Source organism: Schistosoma mansoni, chromosome 2 (assembly GCF_000237925.1).
Source record: "Schistosoma mansoni strain Puerto Rico chromosome 2, complete genome".
In the NCBI taxonomy this organism is placed as follows: Eukaryota; Metazoa; Platyhelminthes; class Trematoda; order Strigeidida; family Schistosomatidae; genus Schistosoma; species Schistosoma mansoni.
The window spans coordinates 23,367,960-23,394,716 of record NC_031496.1 but is presented as its reverse complement, the minus strand read 5'-3'; the positions used below and the strand labels follow the sequence as shown (position 1 = coordinate 23,394,716).

General features: G+C 32.2%; 1 protein-coding gene across 1 annotated transcript in view, besides 1 other annotated feature; it reads right to left on the bottom strand.

Annotated features, from left to right (window-relative positions):
* The window catches only part of Smp_161180 (hypothetical protein), a gene marked incomplete at both ends in the record, with an annotated part of 45,077 nt that extends 22,246 nt beyond the window's left edge, over positions 1-22,831 (bottom strand). The window contains one exon of the mRNA XM_018796140.1: positions 22,335-22,831. Coding sequence (XP_018650383.1) covers positions 22,335-22,831 — 497 coding nt within the window. The remainder of the gene's footprint in view (positions 1-22,334) is intronic.
* Positions 14,301-14,327: a sequence feature (Short protein (Smp_136790, CCD77764.1) was converted to a misc_feature.).
* Positions 22,832-26,757: the final 3,926 nt, after the last annotated feature.

The window sequence follows — 26,757 nt, the reverse complement described above, 5'->3', positions numbered from 1 at the left end:
AAGACACAAAATTGTAGTTATTACGTGAGAAATTATAAAAAGAACTAAAGCGTATTCTGTTCATTTCAATACTAATTTTGAATTTCATTAATCATTTGGTAAATCCAATTCATTTTGGGTGTGATTTTGGATGGAAAATACCAAGTACATTAGAATCATAAGCTGGTACATATTAAACTTCACAATTTTAGTAGGTATCATTGACTAACTTCGAAAAGAATCTAGGAAAAGTGGTGAAAAATGTGACTGATGAAGTTTGAAATGCCTGAGTAGTGGTAAGGAGTTATTGTTTGTCAGATTATTGATGAGTTGTTAACAGTTAAACGTTCATTAATTTATATAAGAACATTTGACTAAAGTTGATCGAATACTTTCACCGTATTTGGGCACCGAGTTGACATTGTTATAATGCGTGAGTGCGTACGTTCTTGCCCAGTTGATATCGATTGAGTGCGTGCCCTGTTTATATATGAACGTGATAAGACCGCCAATCAGAGAACAGCGAATTATCGATTGAGACAGTGATACACGAAAACCGTACGAGCAGACTAGAGTGCGTATCGGCCCTGCTTCCTGCCTAGCACAGCCAGCTAAGCCCAAAATACCAATAACAACCTCTGCAATATGAATAATTATTCTCAAACATACTGGGTTTATATACCAAACAAACTGACCACATCTTACCATAAAATAGAAAATAACATTTGTACAAGATTTGGCCAAATGTGGCTGTGAATGTGGGGAACAGTAATTAATGGACTAGGAATAACTCAAGAATGGTAAATCGTATAATAATATTTCATAGTTCAAAATAAAGCTTATAATAAAAGGAAGATGAATATGAAAATTTAAGTTACTTAGCAACTATGCAATAAAAAATATACATATCACATTGGTCCATAAATAGTCCTCAGAGTTACCATTCATAATTCTCCACGGGATATGACACACATGAGACATTAAAGTGGAAGAATGTATTTGGAAAATCTCAGCTAATGAATTTGAAGTAAATCCAACGTTCCGCTTGGTAATTTAGTCCAAGCTTTTTCAAGGAAATGTAATCAAACATCAAAGTTATCAAATATAAATAGGTACATAGTTCTCTGGGTAACTGTATTATAAATAGGTCATCCGAACAATGTTAACAATGCTTAAAGTTGGTATTGGCTTTGGATGACCTATTTCGTATACAATTAACCAGAGGACCATGCACCTATTTATATTTGATAACTTTGATGTTTGATTATATTTCCTTGTAAAAGTTTGGACCAAATTACTTGACGGGACGTTGGATTTAATTCAAGTTCATTCGCTAAGATTTTTCAAATACATTCCTCCTCTTTGTTGTTCATTAATTTAGATCATATAAATAAAGGATTTCTTTTTGGTTTAAACACTTGAAAGTTGAATAGTTTGAAGTGCAATATACAAAACTTAAGAACTTTCATACTTTTATATTCACCACAAGTTATTTAATTTTCTAATTATTAGCATCATATGGAACACGAGGGCTAGTATTTGTTATTCATATAATGTATTCAGTAGAAGATTTTGTTTATATTTTCATTATTACCATCTCTGTCTTAGTGTTCACTCAATTAGAAATATATTATTTAATGATTGAGCCTCTTTGCGGTTTGATCAACCGAAATAAAAGTAGATTGATCTTAGGTATGAATACCATCAAATACTAACTCAGTAGTCTAAAGTTTAGGTGATCAGCGTGAGACCCAAAGGTTTCAAGTTCGACCGCCAGTAGGGCCGTGAACGCGTTTTCTTGGGTGGCTTCACAGTACAGCAAATTAGTTGTTCAGTACTTCCTGATTTTTAATAGTTATTTAACTAAAATCATTCCTTGATATAATCTACGAACACATTAAGAATAAATGATTCACATTAAATATAACATTTGTATGTGAGTAGTCTTATTCGTTCCATGTAAAGATATGAATAAACTGTAGATAAACTTTAATCCTTTAAAATATTAGATGTATATTATAAAAAAAACTGACTAATGTTTCATACATCATCTGATCTAATCCAAATTTATTCTGTTTTTAACAAGGACTAAAAAGTTTACAAGAATTCAGAATAGTTTTCATACATTTAAACGTAGATATATTCTAAGCAGAGATGGATAGTGGCTAGCAGTGGAATCCAGGAGACTGACCAGTTGCAGTCCTAACACATCGATGGGAAGATTCAAACAAACCATACTAAATGAATGTAGATATATTCTGTTTCAAAACATATACACAAGCAAATGCATATGACTTAATATAACTTCTACTGCTGAGTAGATCAGAGAAGAAATAAATTCTCATTGCAAAATACGTACACATTCTTCTCTATGTACTAATATTAAACAAATAAATATCTTATCAGGATGGGGGTGTGTGGAGATTGTATTAATTTTAATAGTTGAATTCATGAGTGGATTAAGGCTAGAACACCATCAAAAACCTGGAAACACTGGACGACTGTTTCGTCCTAGTATGGGACTCGTGAACAGTGCGCATTCATGATACCGCAGGCCGGATCATCATGTGTTCACTAATGATTGGCTTCAAAATAGATTTCCTGGAGTTCTAGTAAGAAGTTTTGACCAGTAGAAACCAATACATGTCGGGTTTGAGACAGTTACTCTCTGAAGATAATAGTGGACAGTCGCGCAATATCGTGGATTGGTTGAAGTTAAACATTAACACCGTTGGATTCCGGTTCAGTGGTATGGAGTTTATGCTCGAGACCGAAGGTACTATGTTTGAATTCCACACGTGGGATCGTGGATGCTCACTACTGAACAGTCCTATACTAGGACGAAACCGCCTTCCATTTATTTCAGGTTTTCACTTGTAGTCTGGTCTACGTCGACTCATGAATTCAACTATTAAAATAAATAAATAAATATATATATACATCAAGTTGATGAACGAACATAAAAATAGCTTCATACTGTTAAACTACAAAAAGAAAGATCTAAATAAGTTAATCAACTTAAATGTGTACTGATTGTAGCTTACATACGTTAAAGTTTTAAAGTAGATAATAGTTCAATAATTAAAAAAAGCGCCTAATCCAAATAATGTTACTGTACATTACTGAAACCAATACGTGCGTAAATCTAATTTTGAATAATATTTTTCTGAAAGAAATTCTCATAACCAAATAATATAAAGAAAATGGGAAAACAATAAGGGATGACATTATTATCCCAAAACAGTAGTTTCTTAACAGTGTAAATTATATAATATTGATCATAAAAATAAATTAAGCTCTATTACAATTTTAATGGGCGCATAAACAGTGGAAAATGTGTTACTATAATGTTATTTACTTTATAATTAGATAGAAGTACCGTATACTAAACTCTTTATGGTTAAAATACATATTCACCTGTAGTAGGCGTCGAGTCGAGGTTGACTATGATCACCACTACAGGAAAACTACGTACCAGTTGCTAGGTTAGACTCCTCTGAAGGCCAAATATCAGAAGGCAGTTGAAGGTTGTTGTAAAATGTATTTGTTGGTGATCTCGTGGTATCGAAATAATACCGAGATCGTGCCGAAATCCACCAGCGAGACTACTGAGCGTACGACAGTTCGTGCAGAGCCACAAACAACGGAAAAGTGAGTTTTTTGGTACACTTAAACAAACAGGTACAGTAAAACAATCACTGGTACAGTTGGTTGTAATAATAATTGTTTCCATTATACTAATCGTGTTTTCTTCATAAAAGCAGGTCACTACACACTTATGATTATTAAACTTTTCGACCATTGATATAAAGATGATACATGTATCACTAATAATAGAGAATAATCATCATATTTTCTCACAATTCGATTAGAAATATTGATACGTAATACTAAATTTTGATCGAATGGTTTGGAGATATCACTCTAACCATGAAATCAAGAACTATTAAATTAAATTATGTTTAGAGTCATGAGTATCTTGCATTAAGAAGCAATAAATCATGATAAAATGGTTGTTTATTGCTTCAACCTTTAAGTAATTGTTAGCTTATAGCAGCTCACGTACGACTGAGTTTGTTCATATCTAATTTGGTTAAGCCCTTTTTGTTAACTTATTTAACGGACAGTCATTCATACAATAACAACTTATCTATACTATTGTATCTTTATTATGTACGCTTGAGCATTGCTAACTGCAAAAGCATGTATTCAATCTGCTAGCCTTACTAATAATTGCTTAATTGATTCGATGATTCATTCATTTCACCATGTATATATATGTACATCTTGGTCCTGTTTACTGCATTGGCTTATTCACTGTACTTGCTTACTCGCTGACTCCATCATGCGACCAGTCGATCTCTCGTACGCTCTTGCACTAGTCTTTCATGCTTACTTAACGTGCCAGTAATTTTGGATGTCTGTGTGTGGTCCAATAATAAACGCAATCAACACTTCGTATTCTCCTTCTGATTTATACACCATTAGGGCGTTATCGAGTAACAGTTATCAGGACGAGTAATACACGAAGTTTAAGGATAATATCGAATATCGACCACCACAAGTTGTTCTTTTGGGTATATATCAGCATAATGAATATGTAATCGTGAGGAAATGATTATTGATAAATTGATCAGATTCAGTATTATTTAGCCAAAATTTTTTTTATCATATATGTAACCGATTGGCTTTGATCATTAAAACAGATTATTGTTTTAAATTATGGTCATATAAACATATTTTTTTCAGTCAACAGTGTTAATTATGAAGATTAGAATAGATACTCACGGATGAATTGTTTTATTAAATCAGTAAATCTTTTGAGGTATATTTATCAAATTTTTAATAGAAGGTTTTATTTGAATGAAAGGTAGCTGACTAAAATTAACAAGGACTCATTTAGTGTATCTTATTGTATGACTTTCATTTCTGTAATACTATGATACATATATATTTGTTCACAAATGTCATAGAAGTACGCTGGAATCTCTAGTTGTTCTAAAACAGTAATATTGTACTTCTATTGTAAAAGGTTAGTAAATGGATTCAATGCAGGTTTCTAGATTAAACTTCTGGCATTAATTCTACTACAAGACTAGTGTTATTAAGCATGTTTGTTAGTATAAAAATTAGGAACTTCATAACTATCTAGTTGTATTCAAATAGAAAATGGAACAATCAATGTAAAGGACAATATTCTGCTCTTTTATTAACCGTCACTAAGCTACTATTTGTATTAACATAACCTTATTTTTAGATAAATATTTTTACATCCATTGTGTGCGTTCTTGCCCAGTTGATATATATAAACGTTCTGATTCCCGCGAATCAGAGAGGAGCGAATTATCGACCAGAGCAATGATACACGAAAACCGTACGAGCAGTCTTGAGCACTTATCAGTCCTGCATTTTGCTTAGCCCAGCCAGTTAAGTCCAGAACACCAATAATAGCCTCTGCAATATGAATAATTATTCTCAAACATACTGGGTTTATATACCAAACAAACTGACCACATCTTACCATAAAATAGAAAATAACATTTGTACAAGATTTGGCCAAATGTGGCTGTGAATGTGGGGAACAGTAATTAATGGACTAGGAATAACTCAAGAATGGTAAATCGTATAATAATATTTCATAGTTCAAAATAAAGCTTATAATAAGATGGAGATGAACATGAATAGTTTAGTTACTTAACAATTATACAATAGGAAATATACACATCATATTGGTCCATAAACAGTCCTCAAAAGTTATAATCCCTAATTCTCTTCGGGATATAACAATATACTGTTTAGGAAATAGACATGTTAATTAAACCCATACAGTCTATTTTATTTTGTCATTGTTCACAAAATATCTCGTATTTTTTAAAGTTACGTTATCAATAATACACAATTTACAAATAAACTATAGTTATATACCTATTTCAATTATAAACTTGATAGCAACATAATAGAATCAGAGACCAGTTTCATCTGAATTAGACTGGATGATGGTAAACTAAGACATTTGCAAATAGAATGAAATATACAAAAGATATAGTTTTGAATGAATCTGTTCAAAGATATTTTCATTCATGTATAATAATCAATAAACTGATATTGGTATTCAGATTAGTTTAATCATAAATCGGTTGATGACATCGTCATACTTCAATCATCCTGAAGAAGTTCAGACAAGTTAGCTGGACGAAACTCTGGAATTATTTAAATTTCAATTGCTGAGATTATTTCACATATAATAAATCTATCAAGTTTTTAAAGTTTTCAGTTAATAATGATATGAGAATAGAAAACTGTTTTCATCTAATCTGAATTCCTTTATATACATGGCAGCGTTTTCATTCATTGTTTACCACAACGACATTTAATTTTTATTCAAATGAACATTGAATTTTCACTTATCTAATCAACTAATCAATTCGTTGCATAGATAAAGAGAGATTTTGGTATAGATAGTTAAAAGAAAAAAAAAGGAATTCGGAATACATTTATTCAAACCATATGGGTAATAAATGCTTTTTGTGTATAGGCTGATCATTGTTTAATGACAAAATGGACTATCTTTTATAGAAAACTACACTTAATTTAAAATTAACAATTGGGATGGATAAAAAAGTTTAAACTAAAAACTGAAAATTAGTTCTGATTAAATTAGCTATCGTGATTGGATGGATTAAGTTTAGTTCACAGGTTTTGATAATATCAAATATGGAGTATATTGTCGCTATATTGAAAAACAGATAGACATAGATTTTGTTGTCAGTATAGGATTGTGTAGATCGTTGAATTTTATTGAGATCACAAACCGATCCAAGTTAAATAACTATTAAGAACCTGAGACTAACTAACATCCTTTTCATACTAGGACTGTACTCCTCAATAGTGCGCGTCGACGATTTTACGACTAGGAAACAAACACAAGGTCAACGGGTTTGCCTGTGAAGACTAACTACTTAACCGATATCGAATGATATGCAAGTCGGAATTCAATCAGTCCTCAATAGCGAGAAACTGTGTTCCTCTCCTTTTTATGGATACCTTCCTGATACCCTATATGGTTGAATTCCATTGGTCACGGCTTCTTACAAGAGCTCCAGAAATTTCATATCAATATTTGTCACGAGTAAACACATGATGATTGCAAGCAAGAGATAGTAAATATTGTTAAAATTTATTAAAATCACTAATTACTCTATGCCGTGGATTGATTAAAACAAAAATTGTACATTATTCGATATCGGCTAAGTGGTTCAAAAGTTCGGCTTTCTCAAGTGAACACATAGGTCCTGTGTTTTCGAGTTCTGGTTGCGAGGTCGTAGATTCACAATGGTGGGCAGTACAAAAATGAAAGTTGATGCTCAATGCTTCCAGGTTTTCAATGGTAATCAGACTTACATTTGTTCGTGACTTTAACAGTCTATGTTGTTGAACGGGCTGAAATTATTTTCGACGTCTTAAGTGTTTCCTAAATGTGCCGTACTCATAACTTTTGGTAAATTTTACGTTGAATAAATGGATGATGACTCAAAATTAGAGTACAATTATGACTATAGGCTTCATTTGTACCCTAACTTTTGATTGTTCATATGGTTTTTCATTCTGTAGCAATGTCCATAACAAGAAGTTGAAAATTAGTCAAACCCTTTAATCCTTGATCTAATCGATCATGTTGCAACATATCAATAGGGTTTATAATCTTCATTATGTATGATACTTGTTATCACTAATTATTACTGAAATATTAGCTGATCAATAAGCTTTTATATGTTTGATTATTATGCCAAATTTAAAACAAATTTATTCATTGAATTCCAAGGTTTGTTATCCTTGTTTTGTTTAAATTTTTTATAAAAATATACATACTACTGTTCTGTATATTTATTACTTAAAACGTTCATGTAGCATTAGGCATTATTTCATCAGGTTTGTTTATTTTCTACCAAAGAAATCAATTTGTCGTGTTTCCTCTATTCAATGAATAATGATACCAAACTTGAGGTCAATAAATTATAATCGTTTGAATTTGATAATTTCCACTCTTAATAAAAACATCTCAATATATTGGGATTAAATAGTTTGAATTATTTTTTCTGGTTAGCATTTTTTAGCGAGTTAGTTTTCTACGGGATGGGGTCGCTAACCCCATGCCCAACCCTCCCCTTTTACCCGACCTTGGGACCGGCAGTAACTCTATAGAAGAGCTACAATTGTCAGCTAATTTCAAAGTGAGAATCTTCAATACGAACGTCAAGACAGTCCTACTGTACGGAGCTGAAGCATGGAGAACTACCACAACCAACATCAAAAAGCATAAGTATTTATAAACAGTTGTTTACGCAAAATACTCAACATTCATTGGCCGGATACTATCAGTAACAGCGTTTTATGGGAGAGGACAAACCAGCTTCCAGCTGAAGAGGAAATTAGGAAAAGACGTTGGAAGTGGATCGGACAAACATTAAGAAAATCACCAAACTGTATCACGAGGCAAGCGCTAACTTGGAATCCTGAAGGGAAGCGGAAAAGAAGAAGATATGAAAAGGATGAATGTTAACTGGAAAGAACTGGAAATAATTGCTCAGGACAGGGTTTAATGGAGAATACTGGTTGGTGGTCAATATTCCTCGACGAGGGGTAACAAGCGTGAGTAAGTGAGGTAAAAATATATTGGGATGAGTAGGATACAGTTGATCTCGTGAGTTCAGATTCCAAGTAGAAAACCTTCATTTAAAGATCCCAATAACATTATAGTTTTTACTTGAATATGCTTAATCCAAACACTTTTCCAATGACCAATATGTTGATGAGTGTTTACGATGAAAATGTCATTATTTATAAGTATCTTAATGAAAAGTTCCTTTAGATTAGACTTGGTTTTGGGACGTAATATATTGGACAGTGAGATACTAATGAAAAACGGTTTCTACAATCAAAGATTCCTTCTTTTTGTATTGTCTATTTCATGAATACTGAAATTTTTCTCTTCTTCACCCTATCATGAATTGTAGTATTTAAGCAGAAGTTTATGTTTTGTCATTCAATAGGATTTTGTTACGTAAACAAACTTTGTAAATATATTTTAATCAGATCAAAGGGATTAATCTAATCATGAATATCATTGTATTTTTTCTTATCAGCTTCACTAGAATCCGAACAATAATTTACTAGCAAGTTCTACTCAATCTCGGTATATTTCTTCTGATGTAAACAGAATGATAGTGATTAGTGAACAATCATGGAACTAAGCTTTATATAAACTTGGATTAGTGAATGAAGAGTAACTGTAATGTTAAAACAACTAATACCTTATTGTAAAAGTGATGTTAGACATCTCATCATTGATCTATTCAAGTCGACAATCACACTTTTATATTAAATTGTAATTAGTGTAGCTTATTCAGCTGTTTGTTATCTTTAAACTTGAATAATCTACTGTCAATCTTGACAAGGAAATGACTTTTTGCATAAACTTTAATTAATGCTAATTATATGTTTAATCAAACAAAAGGAGATTTTCAAGCCGTAAATTTTCCCCTCAAAATTGTTCATTCATCTTACTCATAAATAAATATACATTTTGATGTAGGTTTGTTCTCTGAGCTGGATGGTTTGGTCATGGAGCTTTCATCGTCCTTCTGAACGACATCATCAGCACAAACTTCGGGTAGAAGTGAAGGTTTGAATTTCAGATGATGTCGTTCAGAAGGACGATGAAAGCTCCACGACCAAACCATCCAGCTCAGAAAACAAACCTACATCAAAATCACCCACCTGAGCTACAAATCTTCTCCACCATCTCAAGATATACATTTATATGATGTATGAAAACCCAAGGAGGATAAATTATGTTTTTAGGATAAGTAGAAATCTTTTATCTAAAAATCTAACGCCCGTTTCTTTAATCCAGGATAAATTTCTCGATGCATTGTATTGGACGAAGACTTGATAGGGATAACCAATTTATTGTTCAATTTACGATCACATAGTAAAATGTGAAAATCATACATTAAATGCATGTTTTATCCATCTTTAAATCGTCTCTTACGGAACTCATTGTTCCTTCATTTCTGTAGTAATCTTGATTATTTTCAGTTTCCTTGGGATTTCAATCTTCTTATCCATCTTGTAACGTCGGTTGTTATGTAAAGCGATGGCCTTTAAAGCGAACATTACTGGTTTCGAGTCCCAGATTGAACATCAACTCTGAGATGCAGGTATATCCAGCTGACAAGTCCCAAATAACACTAAACGCGCATCCTGGATTCCGCTACTAGCCACTATCCATCTTTGCTTATTCTTGGATTAAGTTAATGATTATATACGATGATAGCAGACATGAATATTTCAATAACCATCATTTACACGATAGACCTGGAGTTAGACTAAGGCCCACAAAAATCTACTCGCAAACATTTGTACCACCTACAAGTGTTATATACTACTCATATCACAGTATTTACTACAAAATAATTGTCAATTCAATAGAACCAAAGTATTTATGTAGATGTATAAATCACGTTGTTCGATTTCATAATGTGATTGCAATTAAGATGAGTAAACAGTTAATGATAGTTTGAGAGCGTAATATATTTTCTATTAGAAGAATATTTGGAAACTATGGGAAACAATTTCACTTACTAACTAAGCATAAATTTTTCAAAAAAAATTCATTCGTTTTTTAAATAATAGTGAGCCTGTCTGAAATAAGAAATACATAATGCACAGTCGTCTAGGCTAATCACTTTACAGCACTAAGGTTGATTTTATTAATGAAAAATTCTGATATTTATGATAAAATAATCGTATTTATCTCATTTGATACTTCATACATATTTTTATGTTCATAGAAATTAAATATTCATATATGTTTATTTCTAAACAAAACAGTGAGTTTAGGCTGAATAAATGAAGTTCCATTCGTTTAGAAGGAGGTTCTGGAGATTGTTCAATGTGTTTAAAATCGCGAACTGTCCTAAGTTAGGTATTCACAGAAAATTTAAGGATACTGTGCAGCTGTCTCATAACAAGCTTTTCAGAGGTGTGAGTTCTTGACTCTTTTCTCAGGTGTCTGACCATAAAACTTCGGTCTCACTCTCAAACGCTTAACCTCTAGGCCACTGAGCTTTTGCTTATGTGGTTAAGGCAGAGATATAATAAGATTTGCATGTTGTATTGTATCGGAGAGTCTTGCTTTTCCTTTTGATTATATTGAGACCTACTGCTGCTACACTGGTCGGCTTTTCCTGCATTTGTTGTTGCGTGTGTGATAGAAGATCCAGATCGTCTGCGAAGTCTAAATCGTCCAGCTGCATGCTAGTTGTCCACTGTATCCCGTGATTTCCTCCAGATGTTGACGTATTTATGATCCAGTCGATCACCAGGAGAAAGAGAAAGAATGAAAGTAAGCAACCTTACCTAACACCGGTCTTTATCTCGAATGAGTCGGTGAGATCAAAATGAAATTAATTTGAAATAACTTATACAAGAAATCGAGATGTAGTTTTATTATGTTTGAAAATGTAAATTCATGAGAAATGTAAGACTTTTTCTTCTCATACTACATTACAGTAGTTTTCAATGAGTTACATGGATTAGCTAAAACTTTTAAAAACTTAACTTTGTATAAACACGAAATCAGTAATTAATGAAATACATTTGGATCACGGAATCATTTGATCCGTTTTAAAGATTTCTCTTTATAGTTAATAGTAGATAGTTTGATGTCATAGCTAATTGAGTAATGCATCGGTAGGAATTTTCTATCTACTCTACAGAGTAATTATAAAATACAAGCTGAGTGTAAAAATATTTCTTTAGAATTCGTTACTCATTAAGGCTGTATATTCATTTATAGGTCGTACAATTAAGTGTAAACTCGATGCCAAATAGATGGTTGTGACTCAAATACGAAATGTAATTAGATTTAAGTATAAACGAATTCTCTGGTATGAAATTAAAATGAGTTATTAATACAGATTGGATGATAAGATCAATAAGCAGATTATGTTAGATTGAAATTATGAATTAAGATAGTAACAAAAACAAAGTTTGGAAAACTTGAAAAAAAAACATATTTCGGAAACGTTACATTGGTTACGTTGAAGGCTAGAATAAATTCAGTCTGTGAAACCTTTCTTTTCATACAGGGGTTAAGTTTTTCATTATGTGTTTTTATTACTTCTGCTTTATATAACAACCGGATTCCGGAATGATAGGATATATTCCATGGGGATCTATAGGTGATTTTAAAAGTTGACTTCTTATCGATATGATGATCAACATCAACTAAATACTCCGAGATAGACCTTCTTATTACTTTCTTCTTTCCTTTAGTCGACCAAGAAATGTGCTGTCTATAAATACGATTATATATTTGTCTAGTTATGCAGCAAATATGACTGGCTCTGCAAGAGCAGTAGATACATAAAATTTACATAGATGCTAAAGAACTAGGTAACTTATCCTTAATTAGTGAATGCATCATTGTCTGGTTGAAGAATGTAGGACATCATCTTGTTGCATTCAAGTAAACGTTGTACAGTTTTTCTTATACGTTGAATTATTTTTTCTCGGGCCTATTTCACTTTTGAAATGTAATTTCAGAAATAAAAGCTTTTCTAGTACTGTCAGCTATTTTACTTCCTGCTTAGTTTCAAACAAATGTTTTATTAGAAACTTTGATGGATATCCATGTTTACCTAGGAAATTATGAATGGTTTATTAATAATAAGATTACATTTTATTAGAAATATAAGAAATATCCATTATGTAACTAAGTGATTTAGTCATGTTCGCTTGTTAAAACAGTTTATCTGTTAGTACCATAACTTGTCCGCATACATTAAGTCAGTGACTAATTTATATAAAATGCTGACTAGTTCATTGTATTCAAGTTTAACAATTGACCAGTTACGTAAATCTGATAGAAATCATTATATTTATTACATAAATGATTGTGGGTTTTAATGGTTAATGTAAAAACTTCCTTTACAATTTAACGGTTTTATTCATACTTTGATCGGTATCAGTCTTATTGAGTTAAACATTATAAATATTTTATATAATTATGTATTTTATATCAGGCCCTCAAATGCCCTGGTACGGCCGAGATGCTCTCACATGGCCACAAGCGTACGACCGCTATCAGATAAGTCTTACTCACTGTCTTGTCATGGCAGGGATGTTGTTTACGAAATTGAGAGAACGAAAAGTGAATGTTCAGAGCTTTCACCAGGTTGGTGGATACGGAGGTTCCACCTAAGGAAGTTGGAAAACCCTGATTTCAAACCAATGGTGCACATGAGCTCTAAGATCCTAAGGAAAAAGATGGCGTATGAACCTACTGTTGTTGGTGACCGGCTACGATGGGACTGTATCTCCTTACGTTGCTCCACCGCCTTGTGGATTAGACCTTCCGGTCAAATACTCATGGTGTGACTCCCTAAGTAAACCATCTGCTTGGTTTTGGGCACCCGGACAGTATGCCATCCCTCACACAAATGAAATGATTTATGTGGCGCATATCTATTTGCTGCCCCTTTGTGTTTAAATAAATAAAAAGAAATAAATCAGATACGTAAACTGATTAATTTTCATAACTATATTTTACATCCTAAAAATCATAACAGAAAAAGAAAATTGAATTAATTACAATTGGGTAATAACAAATTTCCGTAGCGTTATATTTTCTTATTAGATTAAATTGCTTATATTCCTTGTCTACAACAAATCGATTTATATATATTGTCATGTTTGGCTCATAAAATCATCATTTAAATGATTGGAAAGTTATCAGTTTATCAAATATAGTTATGATATGATTATAACTGTCTATAATTTTGTTATTCAGTGGTCTATCGGTCAAGTGCTCTGGCGCGAGACTGGTAGGTCCTGGGTTCGAATCTTGCGAGTGCGGGATCGTGGATGCGCGCTGCTGAGGAGTCCCATAATAGAACGAAACGGCTTTCCAGTGTTTCCAAGTTCTCCATAGTGGTCTAACTTCAATTGACTCATCATTTCAACTATGAAAGATACTAAAATCTCCACAAAACCCCTTCTGTTTGTTATTCAAATTGAATATTGACTAAATTAGATGATTAAATGAATGATTATAAATCGTGTTATGGAAATGTTACTTATTGACTCCCAAAATAAGTAGTCTAGACAAAGTAAACATATTACTTATAAGATTTCATAAATATTTTCATTTTGTCAAAATTTATGAGGCGTATTCGTTGTAAAAATTGTTTGCCTTATAGACTGATTTTAATTGAATTACTAGTAAAGACTAGGACGTATTGAACAGTAATGTCACCATGGTAATAAATGCTCTAGCATTGTAGATTGACATCCCCTTAAAAAATTGAACGTACGAACTTTAACTCGGTATGTGAGAGTTCAATCGTTACTGTTTTCAACTTAAGTCAATTCATGACAACGGTGTAATCGTCACCTACTGTCATCGGTAATCGTGATATAGTTCAAGTTTACCGGGAATTTTTCTTGTTGTCAGTCAATAGATAGTAATTATAGTTGTTTTAAGAAGTACATCTGCCATAAAATGAATGAGTTACGGTAAATGATATTATTGATATTGTATTATGCTACAATATTTCGATACTGAAATATGACTGTTAAGAACTCATTGGCGAAATCGTACATAGATAACGCAACATTAAATAATATGCTCAAAAACCGGAAGTTAATAAATGAATAGTGAAATTTTTAAACGATTTATTGATCAAGATAGAAAAAAAGAAATGAAGCCCTGAGGCCTCAAGCTAAATATTGTAGCATTTATTTAGAATTTTTAACTTCCTTTGATAATTTTGTTGGTTACAAACTTGTTTTACACCAAAAAAAAACACTGAATCACAATGTGGAACGAATATAATTTTTAACAGTCGAATTCACGAATCAATCTAAGCTAAACCATCATTGAAAAAACCTGGAATCACTGAATAACCGTTTCGTCCTAGCATGGGACTCTCCAATGGAACGTATTCACAATCTCACGTGTGGCTCAAACACATCACTTTCGGTCTCGTGCGCGAACACTTAGTCTCTAGACCACCGAGCGGGCATCCAAATATAAATTTAATAACAATTTACTAGAAAACTCCCACAATTTAAAATTAAGAAACTTGATTTCCTGTTTATTTTTGACCGATACTTCAACCCATTCAATCTATCAGAGCTCAAAGAATATTCCTTAAATATCTTTCTGTGATTATTCTTCATCGCATAACGATATCACGTTGGTGAATGTATGTACTCCCTTTATTGTCTCAAATAAAATCATCAATTAACGAAGAGTATAAGTGAATGTGTTTCTCAGTACCAATGTTAGATGTTGAATAAGAACGGTAGGTATAGTGCATACACATGCATCTAACTGATGAGATCTAAATAGAATACGATTTTACAAAGACTATTTGTACAGAAAGTTAAAATGCTAAGCCTAAATAAACTCTACTTAGTAATTGTTTTGTATAGCTTAAATATCGAAGGTATACATTACTCATGTTAAATGTGTTTTATTCGTTTTTAATTTACTTTTCCATTAAATAAACCTGCTTTTTATAAGTGTAATCTGAAAAAAAAGGTATTTTGTTTTTTGTTGGACAGTGTGATTTATCCAAAAGTGTTTATAAAACAACTCAAGTACAGACAAAATCATTAAAAGTTCTGAAATTAAATGCGGTTTGACTTAAAGTGTACCTCTATGTTGTATCGTTAGTTCGAATCTTCCCATTGATGTTCAGGACTGCAAGTGATGAGTCCCGGAATGAACATTAACTCTGGGATGCGGATACATCCAGTTGACGAGGCCCAAATAGGAGGAAATGCACGTCCTGGTTTCCATTGCCAGCCATCGTCCGTTTTTGCCTATAAAATCAGTTTCAGTGTGACCCTTTTTCTAACCCCGATTTGATGGTATAGTGATTGCTATTGAATAGTAAATCCCTTCTATCCTCATATATGATCATAGACTTAAATCGTGTCAGTGAATAACGGAATTAAATAATTCAAACACGAGTGTATTTCATACAATGGTTGATAGGAAGAGACTATCGGGGAAACGAAGGAAAGAGGAGACAACGAGGTGAAACGGAACAGAGAAGGCATGTCAGCCGACTCGATTTAGACAAACGTGAATCAATATTTATAGTCAAACGTAAATAAGTTACAGACACATGATGAATAGGTTAAGTTATTAACACACATACGATCACATAAAAATAGTATGGGTTAATAAGTGATTGAGTGATAGGGTAACAATATAGCTTGAGAAGAATGAATAGATTGGTCTATCCAGAGGCTAGGATAACCTACTTGGACTTGACATAGTACCAGTCACTACAACACAATATTTTTCCATAGTTCTGTGATATTTACGATGAAAATCATCAGTTAACCATAGAATAGCAGTTTTGTTCAATCCACGATAACTTCCCATCTATTATTATTACTATTAGCGATTTTGCCAGGTATCGATTCGATGTTTACAAATCAAATGGAAATAATATTTTCAATTTCAGAAAAATACGATAGCAGGTGAAGAATGGATGAGTAAAATATATAGTATTCTACATCATAACCATTTACTATGTAGTTAATATTTATTATGACCATTACTACTGTCATTAGTAATAGCATTGATATTATCGAACACTAGTTAAGGTCATGTAACCTCTTAAGGATATAGTTATTTACTTAAATATAGACATTTTTGAAGAAAAAGATTGACATTTCTTTTTATCACGTCTCAATGTCCATCATATTATTACTATTATTACTACCATTATTATTACCATTATTATTATTAGTAGTAGTAATAATATTAGTAAAAGTATTACAAAAAGAAAGGAATTTTTAGGGTCATTATGAGTAGCAACATTTTACTAATATGAAGTATCCTCTTTTCTTTGATATACAACTCTGAATGTGTCATTATCAGATTAGATGAGTTCATTAGACCATTTATGATATAAAAGCATATTTATGCTTTTTATTCAATATGTTAAAAAATGTATAAAATGATAACATGATTTTGATTTTTTTTAAAAAAAAAAGTTTTTATTGGATACTATAAATGGGAAAATGTTTCCGTGAACACATCGATCTATTTAACTTAATGAGTTCACGGTTGATTTCCATGTTTATAGAAATTTTTTGGTTAACGCTTTTCCAAATTTAGTTTTTTTTATGAAACTAGCTAAACTGAAACTGAAAACTTTGGGTTTATTTATTTGAACACATAAATATTGGTACAAGGGGGCACCAGATATATATGCGCCACACAAATTTGATTTGATTTGCGTAAGGGATGAGATAATGCCCGGGTGGCCAAACCGAAACAGGTGATTTCCTTGGGGAGCCACACCCGGAGCCTTTGACCTAAAGATCTGATCCACAAGGCAGTGGAGCATCGTAAGGAGATGCAGTCTCATGGTAGCCGGTGACCAACGATTAATTCATACGCCATTTGTTCCCTCAGGATACTGGAGCCCATGTGCATCATTAGTTTGGAATCAGGGTTTTTCAACTCCCCTAGGTGGACTTTCCGTGTCCACCAACCCGGTTAAAGCGCCGGACATTCCCTTTCTATCCTCTCAATTTCGTAAACAACAGTAATGTCACGAGAAGGCAGTGAGTAGGACTTCCCTGTCAGAGGCTGTATACGCGTGGCCATGTGAGAGCATTTCGAGAGGAAGAGCAGACTCTTCCCACTCTAAGCCATACCGGGGGCTGAAATTTAGTATCAGATAGTTGGTTTTCTTATTGAAAATGAAACAGAATCTTATCCAGATTACGAATAATTGTCATTAGGTACTAATGATGCTCACAATTTCTCTATTCGATTTTGTATACTAGATCAAAATCATTCACTGCACAGATAAAAAAAATAACAAAACATCTTTCCCTTTTTTTTAAAAAAAAATGATCGAATTTAATTGTCATAGTTTCAAACATACAACTACAGAGATCAAAACGATAGTGATGTTAGTGAGTGAATTACCTAACAAATAGTAAAATCCATTATTTCATTCGTTTCATTACTGAGTTTAGGATCATCTTGTAAGGTTTTATTTATGATATAATTTTAGTTATGTTGAAGTCATATAAATTTCATATTATGTTTTTCTAGACAAATTTCCTCTTATAAATCGTATTCTTTTCCTTTTAATTTAGATTTGTCAACATTGCAACGTTACTACGGTGGTGTTGTAGAGATTTTCGGATTTTACGCTTTACATCATGAACTGACTTTACTGAGAATCATGTACTCATTACTGATTAATTACAAAAGCTGATTTCTGCAGTTCTATTAACTGACTAGTGGAATTAAATGAACTCAGATATAAAGCAGTTACAAATAAATGATATTGGAATGTAGTTGCCCAATACTTTAAAGTGAATAAAGTCAGTATGTTTACTCTGGACACCAATTCAGTGGTTTAAAGGTAGAAAAAACTCCAAATGATGTCTGGAAAGCCTGCGTTCAGATCCCAGTTGGGTATTAAATACTCACTAGTGAGGAGTTTCATGCTAGGATTTTCTTGCTTTCAACATTTTTTTGACTATGATCAGTCCAAGATATAAACTACGAAACACTTTAATGTGTCAAAACATGTTGTATAGGCCATTGGCTAAATTGGGAAAACATTTATTTTTGTCAGTCTGCATTCTTATTTGTCATCATTTTACCAGCGATTTAAATATACATGAAAATATTATTTACAGGGGAATATTAATTATCGTTCATTCGTTCAAACAATTCCTAGAAAATGACATAAAACATTATGAGTTGATGTGAATGGTAAAAAATTACATAACATAGATAAAAAGGCTTGTTTGGTTCTAATGAAAATAGATACCTCGTTCTTAAAAGTTGTATACATGATTCGATCTAAGCCAGATTATTATTGAAAACCTGGAAACACTAGATGACCGTTTCGTCCTAGCAGTGGATTCCTAAGTGGTGTGTATCCACTATCCGACACGTGGAACTAGAACCCAGGACCTTTAGTCTCGTGAGCGAATGTTTAACCTCTAAAAGACCAGGCCGTTATCAGACGATGCTAATATTTAACTCCAACCGATTCATGATATTGCGCAACTCTTGTATTTAGTAAGTTTTTATCCTAACTGTATACTGTAAAGATTACTATAAACAGAAAACTAATACATATTACAGACATTAGTGAAATTCAAGCGACTAGATATTATGTGCCATGCAACTGAATTGAATTTTTTTTATAAAATACTTTGTTACTTTTAAAATAAAAACGTATCAAATGACATAATGATACATTAAGAGGAAAACGGTACAGTATGTATTGTGTCAAGGAAATTTCATGGGACTCATTTCTCAAAAACACAACTTAATGTAAATGTATATAGACAGGTAAGTAGAGGTTTTAAATGTTTGTTAACCATTCTACTAAATGTTGTAATAAATAAATATGAGTTGGGAAACTTTATATAGATACATACTTAAAATATCTATTCAACCATTTAGTTCCAATGGAGTTTAATAACAAATATCTGGCTAATCATGTGATACAAAGTTGACTATTGAATAAGTTCTACAACATTTCTGTTATTCGTATGAATAATGTCATGTATTTATGTCAGGATAACATTTGTTATATTGAATATATATATATATATATATATATAACTCCGCCTGTAGCTCCTCCAGGGGCTACTGCCGATCCCAAGCCTGGATAAAGGAAGAGGGTTGAGCATGGGGGTTAGCGACCCCATCCCGTAGTAATATTTTGTGATTAATAATTCTTTTTTATTTAATGCATATAGTTTATCTTATAATTTGCCTGATGATCTAATCTTCGTAAACACCTAAGTATATTACAAAAGTAAGCAAAGATGGATAGTGGCTAGCGGTGGGATTTAGTTGGACGCACGTTTCGTCCTATTTGGGACTCGTCAACTGGATGTATCTGCATCTCAGAATTGATGTTCACTCACCTCGAAACACTAGATAACCGTTTCCTCTAGTATTGGATTGCTAAGTAGTACGTATCTACGATCTGAAAGGTGGGACTCAAACCCAGTATTTTCAGTCTCGTGCGACCACTTAACCCTTAGACCATTGAGCTGATATCCAATGATTTTAATGTCTAACTCCAATCCATTCATGAATTTATACAACCCTTCATCCATTTTCTGAGATAGATAACTATCTCACACTTGACACGGATTGGACTCTACTGGTCGCGGCTCGTAAGTTCAACTATGGAAATACTACAATACTACAATTTTTCCAATTGATTTGTGATTGAACATGAAATTCATATCTTTTGACCTGTATACATTTTGTCTTATTTATTTTAAAATATTCATTTATCTATTCGAGTTATATGTAGATGGAAAAATGTAAACTAAGCTCATTTGAATTGTGTAACTTGTTTACCTTGCTACTCGGTACATTTCTGTAAATCAGAATCACATCATTATTCAGATAATTTTAAAATGTTTTACTTATAAATTACTACTAGGAAGGATATTAGTTATTCTTCACATTTCATGCATAATATTTATAACCAAACTAACTCTACTTGATGAGAAATTTATAATGAAAGAAAATTTAGTTCCGTGGATTCATGTAGCATATTTTCTTTGTAACTAACAACTGATTTAGATTAAGCTTATTTTAAGTGAGATTTCAACGGAAATATTTACAAGGAAATTTAACATGCAAAGACTTCATTGGTTGTTGATACTGTTGAAATTCTCTCAAACAAAAAGAGTCAGAAAAATAGTTTGTCCAATAGTTTAATAGATATTTTTTGTCGATTAGGATGATTTTGTAATTGATAATACCAGTATTCCTTGATAAGAAAAATTTACATTCAACTACTACAATCTCGAAAAATCCTCATAGTACTAGGAATCACATATTTACTTGGACTTGCTCCTGGTGAGAAGCTGTAATCAGTGGAGTCCAATCCGTGTCAGGTGTGAGATAGTTATCCACCTCAGAAAATGGTTTAAGGGTTGTGTAAATTCATAAAATCAATCGACGTTTGACATTAATATCATTGGATGTCAGCTCAATCGTCTAAGGGTTAAGCGTTCTCATACGAGACCCAAAATACTGGGTTTGAGTCCCACCTTTCAGATCGTAGATGCGTACTACTGAGTAGTCACACACTAAGACGAAATGGCCGTTTAGTGTTTTGAGGTTTTCAATGATGGTTTAGCTTAGATCGACTCGTGATTTTAACAGTTAAGTAACACAATCTCCACATATCCTCATACTGATATGATTCAGATATATATTTCAAAACATTCCAATTCGACTGAATGACCTGTATGCAAACATATTCTAAGCAGGGACTCATCGATTTTTAATTATACATGTAATGGGATTGTTCTATTGATTTTTGTTTAAAAGTTATCCTCATTCATTTTTGGTTAAATTAAGAATTAGTTAAATAATTAAATCATTCTAAATAGTTTCTATAAGTTCCAACTTATAATGTGTATGAGCAAATGAAACTGATTAGCCGTTTGATAGAAATCGATATACAGTTTTCAATCATTTTCTATTTTTGACATTAATTTAAGAGATTCAATATTGATTTAGTTGATTTTAAGATTCAGTAATGAACAAAAATAAATAGTCAGAATACGTTTTGTGGAGATTATATATTTTCATAGTTGAAAGCGTGAGTCAATTGAAGCTAGACCACCAAGAAAAACCTGAAAGCACTGGACGACCGTTTCGTCCTATTGTGGGACTCCTCAGCAGTGACCAGTGGAGTTCAAACCACGTCTGTTGTGAGATATCAACTCACCGAAAACAATTGGTGAACGGTTGTTCAACTTCGTGGATTGGTTGAAGTTAGACATAAACACCATCAGATGCCGGCTCAGTGGTCTATCTGTTAAGTGCTGTGGCGTGAGACTGGTAGGTCCTGAGTTCGAAACTCGCAAGGCGAGATCGTGGATACGCACTGCCGAGAAGTCTCACACTAGGACGAAACGGCCGTCTAATGCTTTCAGGTTTTCCTTGGTGGTCTAGCTTCAGTTGACTCGCGCTTTCAACTATGAAAAAAAATAGAACAAAAGTCAAATAAGCTATGTCACTTAGTTTTGTTCTATTCATGGAGAATAACAAAATGCTTTACTAGAAATATTTTAGAAGCAGACTAATTATTCTACTGAAATGTAATGATTTTTTAAATTTATAATACCCCTCCTAAAGATTACAATCAACGAATTATCATAGATAAATGAATCAATTAAAGTAATAAGTAATTGTTTATACAATAATTAGATTAATATTATTATTATTATTATTGATTAGAAATACTTACGTATCTGTTATTTTACAGCATATTTGTTTGCCTAATGGTCCACAACAATATTTCATATCTTCTGATTGATTAGGTTGTGGACAATAGAATTTTCCAGAATTTATTAAAATAATTTTTTTACCAGTAATATTATTATTATTATTATTATTAGTACTAATATTTTGATTTCCATATTTATCTAAATATAACCATTTTTGTTTGGATTCATTTATACACCATATTACTCTACCAATTACTGGTGTAAGATTATCTTTCCATAAGTCATCTTTTAATCCATTTGTTGTCATTAATTTATTATAAACATTATAATAAGTAGTATTATGAAAAATCATTGAAGTTAATGATTGATTAATAACTAATTGTTTATCATGTATTGGTAAACATTTCACAATGATTACATAATAATCAATCAATAATAAAATATAAATAAATTTATTCAAATATAAAATAAACATCTTGATTAACATGGAAAAGTGATTCTTTATGAATAGAATCATTAATTTATGGAATAGAATGTTTACATGTTTGTTTGTTTCTTTGTTTGGTTGTTTGTTTTTCCTTTTCTATTTATTGCAAAAATCATTGAGCAAAATGATGAATTTAACTACTCATAGAATTTATGAGTATTCCTTTTTTCTTTTTTGTTGTTGTTAATATACTTTGATCGTTTTGATTTCTCGCATTTTGATTGGTGGATTGTTAATTTATAAAAAGGAAAAAAAACAATCCTCAAATTCATATAAACTTATTTTTGATTGGTTAATTGTTTTTTTTTTACTTCTTTTGCTTCTTCTTCTTCTTTCTTTACATGATTTTTGTCATTATTAGTTGAGATATAGTTCCAATCCTTTTTTTAATAAATTTATTTTCATACGGTACAATAGAATATATATTTGAAAATTTTGTTACAGTATAAGTTCTGTGAGCACATATGAAGAAGGAATAAAATTGATGATGTAATAGAAAGATTACAATACGAGATTACGTAATGTGAGTAATAATGATAAAAGTTTGTATGTGTGTGCAAATAGAAAGCCTTGTAAAATCAACGAGTTATTAACGGATGATAATATGGACGAAGTAAGATGGTTAAAAAGTTTTTGTTACAATAATCAAATGTTATAGAGGCGTTCAATCAAATGAATAAAATCATTTGGATATTGGAAGTGATTAATGAAAGAGGGAGATATTTTTGAGTACGAAATATGATAATAATAGTTTAAGGCCAATATAACGGTAAGGATAAGACTCACTTCTTTTGTACTCACAGCTCTGGCTTCCTTTCACGGATGGTAAGAGAATATGTTGTTTTAGGGAGTTGGATACTAAACAATTGAGGTAGATTGGATGAATTGTATAAACAATGTCGAAATCAACCGGTGGATGAGAAGAGTGATTAGAGTCGATTAGATGTTTAAGAATTAAACTTCTAACTGCTTTCTTCTCAGCCCTGTAAAACCCCACCGTTACATGTTCTCGTATTCGAGGTGAAATCAAGAGTTGGCTATGGCCTGAGTACCTTACTCCACAAGGACAGGTAAGACGGTAGATGCCCATAGAGACAACCGGGAGAGCAAGCTTATCCCTTACTGTTACAGAAAACAAGTTCCTACCAGTGAACGTTAGTCATAGCTTTTCCGCAAAGGACGCTCTTCTTATCGCGGTCCTTAACCAATCTTGGATTACATCAGAAGTTTGTTCACCTTTAAATTCCAGATTCATATAAAAATGTTTCTTTGAAAAAGAATTACCAGACTCCTCTATCCGTCACCTTTCGATGTTCTTTTCTATGATGCAGCTTGGGTAGACGTTTCTAGACAAATTTTTTCTGAGTCATGTAAGCTCTTCGTCGATACATTAAGTATTCCATATCTGATATATTTGATAACACAATGAGTGAATAAGATTCCTCTTTCTGCTTACTCAAAACCCGTTATAGAGGTTGGTCAGCTTGACGTCCCATGTTTGTTTTCTGTAAATGGACCTTTTTAAGTAACCATTACTCCTTCTTATTAGATGCATATCGAGGAAAGAATTGAGATGTCCTAGGTCATTTTCTGACGTAAATACGTAGAAGGAATGAGATATGTTGTAAGAAGGTAAAATGTCTACCAGTTCAAAATTCTCGTGATAAATGACAAGCTTGCCGTCTATATATCTTATGTATAGATCAAACCGATTGATAATCGAGCTAGCTTGGTTGTTTTCCAGCTCAGACATTAAAAGTATGCTTATATTGGGCCCAATGGAGACCCCATCACGATCCCATTTGTTTGTCTCTATATTTCATTGTTAAAACTGAACTGGACATTCAAGGTACAACATGACAATAGTTCTTCAAGTGCTCAGTCGACAGGTCTATATAGATGTTGTTAGAACCAATGTTATTATATCCGAAGAAGATTAAATTATGGGTAGCTTCCGAGGATTATTTGTAGACTGTTACAATATATATTCTTATTGTATAACTATTAGGTAACTATAGCATATCAATATCCATATCCCCTTAATTATAAGCTTTTATCTGACCTATTGGCTATTGTTATAGGAAGTATTATTTTTAAGTTAATCCCGATTAATTGGTTACACACTTTCACAATCACAATCACTCTTTGGCTTGATCTTGTATAATTGTTATTTTAAATTTTATGGTATGATGTGGTTTGCTCGTATATAAACCAAGTATGTCTGAAATATATGATTCATACAGTGTGAGCTGATATTGACGTTTTGGACTGAAGCGTTTGGGTTAGGCGAGAAGCTACTATCTCAGAGGACCAATAAGATCTCAGAGTTGACTGTAGGCTGCCCGTACTGATCTATGCGTCATTGGTTGGGTACAGTGCCAAGGTTATATAAGTCGTGTTCTAATTGGCGATTTAGTCACGTGTTAAACTAACCAGACATAAGTCATAACAAATATAGTTATATATGTAGCATAAAGTTTCAGTTAAAATTACGCTGGTGAACAGAGAACCAAAGTCAAGTGACGACATGAGTTTCCCGAAAGTATTACGGTCCTTAATACTATCATTGTCTAAGAAAGTATTTATTCTTCATTTCGAAATAATATCAAAAAACAGTAATGCTTTTATTACATTAAACGAGTGTACATGCTTTATATCGCCTTTATAGGAACGTTTTGATTGAGATTGATGATGATATAAACATGGATAAATAAAATCCCAGTATACGAATAATATCTTTAGAAACATAGTTGAAATCATGAGTCAAATCAAGCTAGACAACCATGGAAAACTTAGAAGCACTGGACGACCGTTCCGTCTTATTTTGGGACTCCTCAGCAGTAAGCTTCCACGATCCCGCCTCTCAAGATTCGAACCCAGGACCTACCAGTCTCGCGCCAGAGCACTTAACCTCTTACCATTAGTCGTCGATGAGCATATTATGATTACTTTGTTATTGTTTTCCTTCCGAGTTGCAACAATCAAGCCATAGGATAAATAGATCAATCTCTGATTTAAATTATTTAACATTTAGTGTAAAACTAATTCATATTCCTTTTTTATATACAAAAACCTTATTCATATTGACTTATCTCTTCAATTTTCTCTCAAGAGTTTGTGAGTAGGCTAGAAGTAGAACTGTTCATTTCTTTTTTTATTTGTATTTTACAAACTATATGTCAATATAATCTTGAAATCATATCATGATTTTCATTTTACCACTATTTAAATACATAAAACATAATTATTCGTTAGTGTAAATACTTAACATCAACTAATTCACTTCATGTGAACAGGTGAGAAAATTCTCATGAGCTTGAATCAATCTGTCTGTTATATGTGTTGGCATCATTCTGTTGACGATTTCATTAAAGATGAAAATGTTGTATAGAGAATTTATTTATGTACATATGTGTATAGTGATGTATCGAAAGCACTTGTATTCCTTTTTTAGGTGATTTAAACAAAGAGTTATTTCACTTCCTTATTGAGAAGCAAGTCTTAGTCATTACCTCTTGCAGTTCTGTTACTTATATATTACGTTTCAGAACATGGAATGTGAATTGTTCGGATTCATATAGAATACTAGGCTGACAGGAATAGGGAGCTAGAGATTTACATAATCAATAAGATCAATTATATTGCATAATTAAGATAAAAAATATATTTATATCCATTCAATATCCTTTTGTAGATCACCAGACAAGATAAGTCTCTCATTTTACAAGTCAATCAGAATTAAGTTAGAGACTATCAAACATATCATAATAAAATAGTTATAAAATATGTAGAAGATATTGATTAAGAAAACTCTATGTTATTGTTAGATCAGAGCTTATGTGTGACTGAATATAACACCATAGTTTTGTGGAGTTCCAGTTAACAATTTTCACTTTATTTAAAGTTAAAATTAATTTTTATATATACTTGAAATCATGAGTCAATTGAAGCTAGAC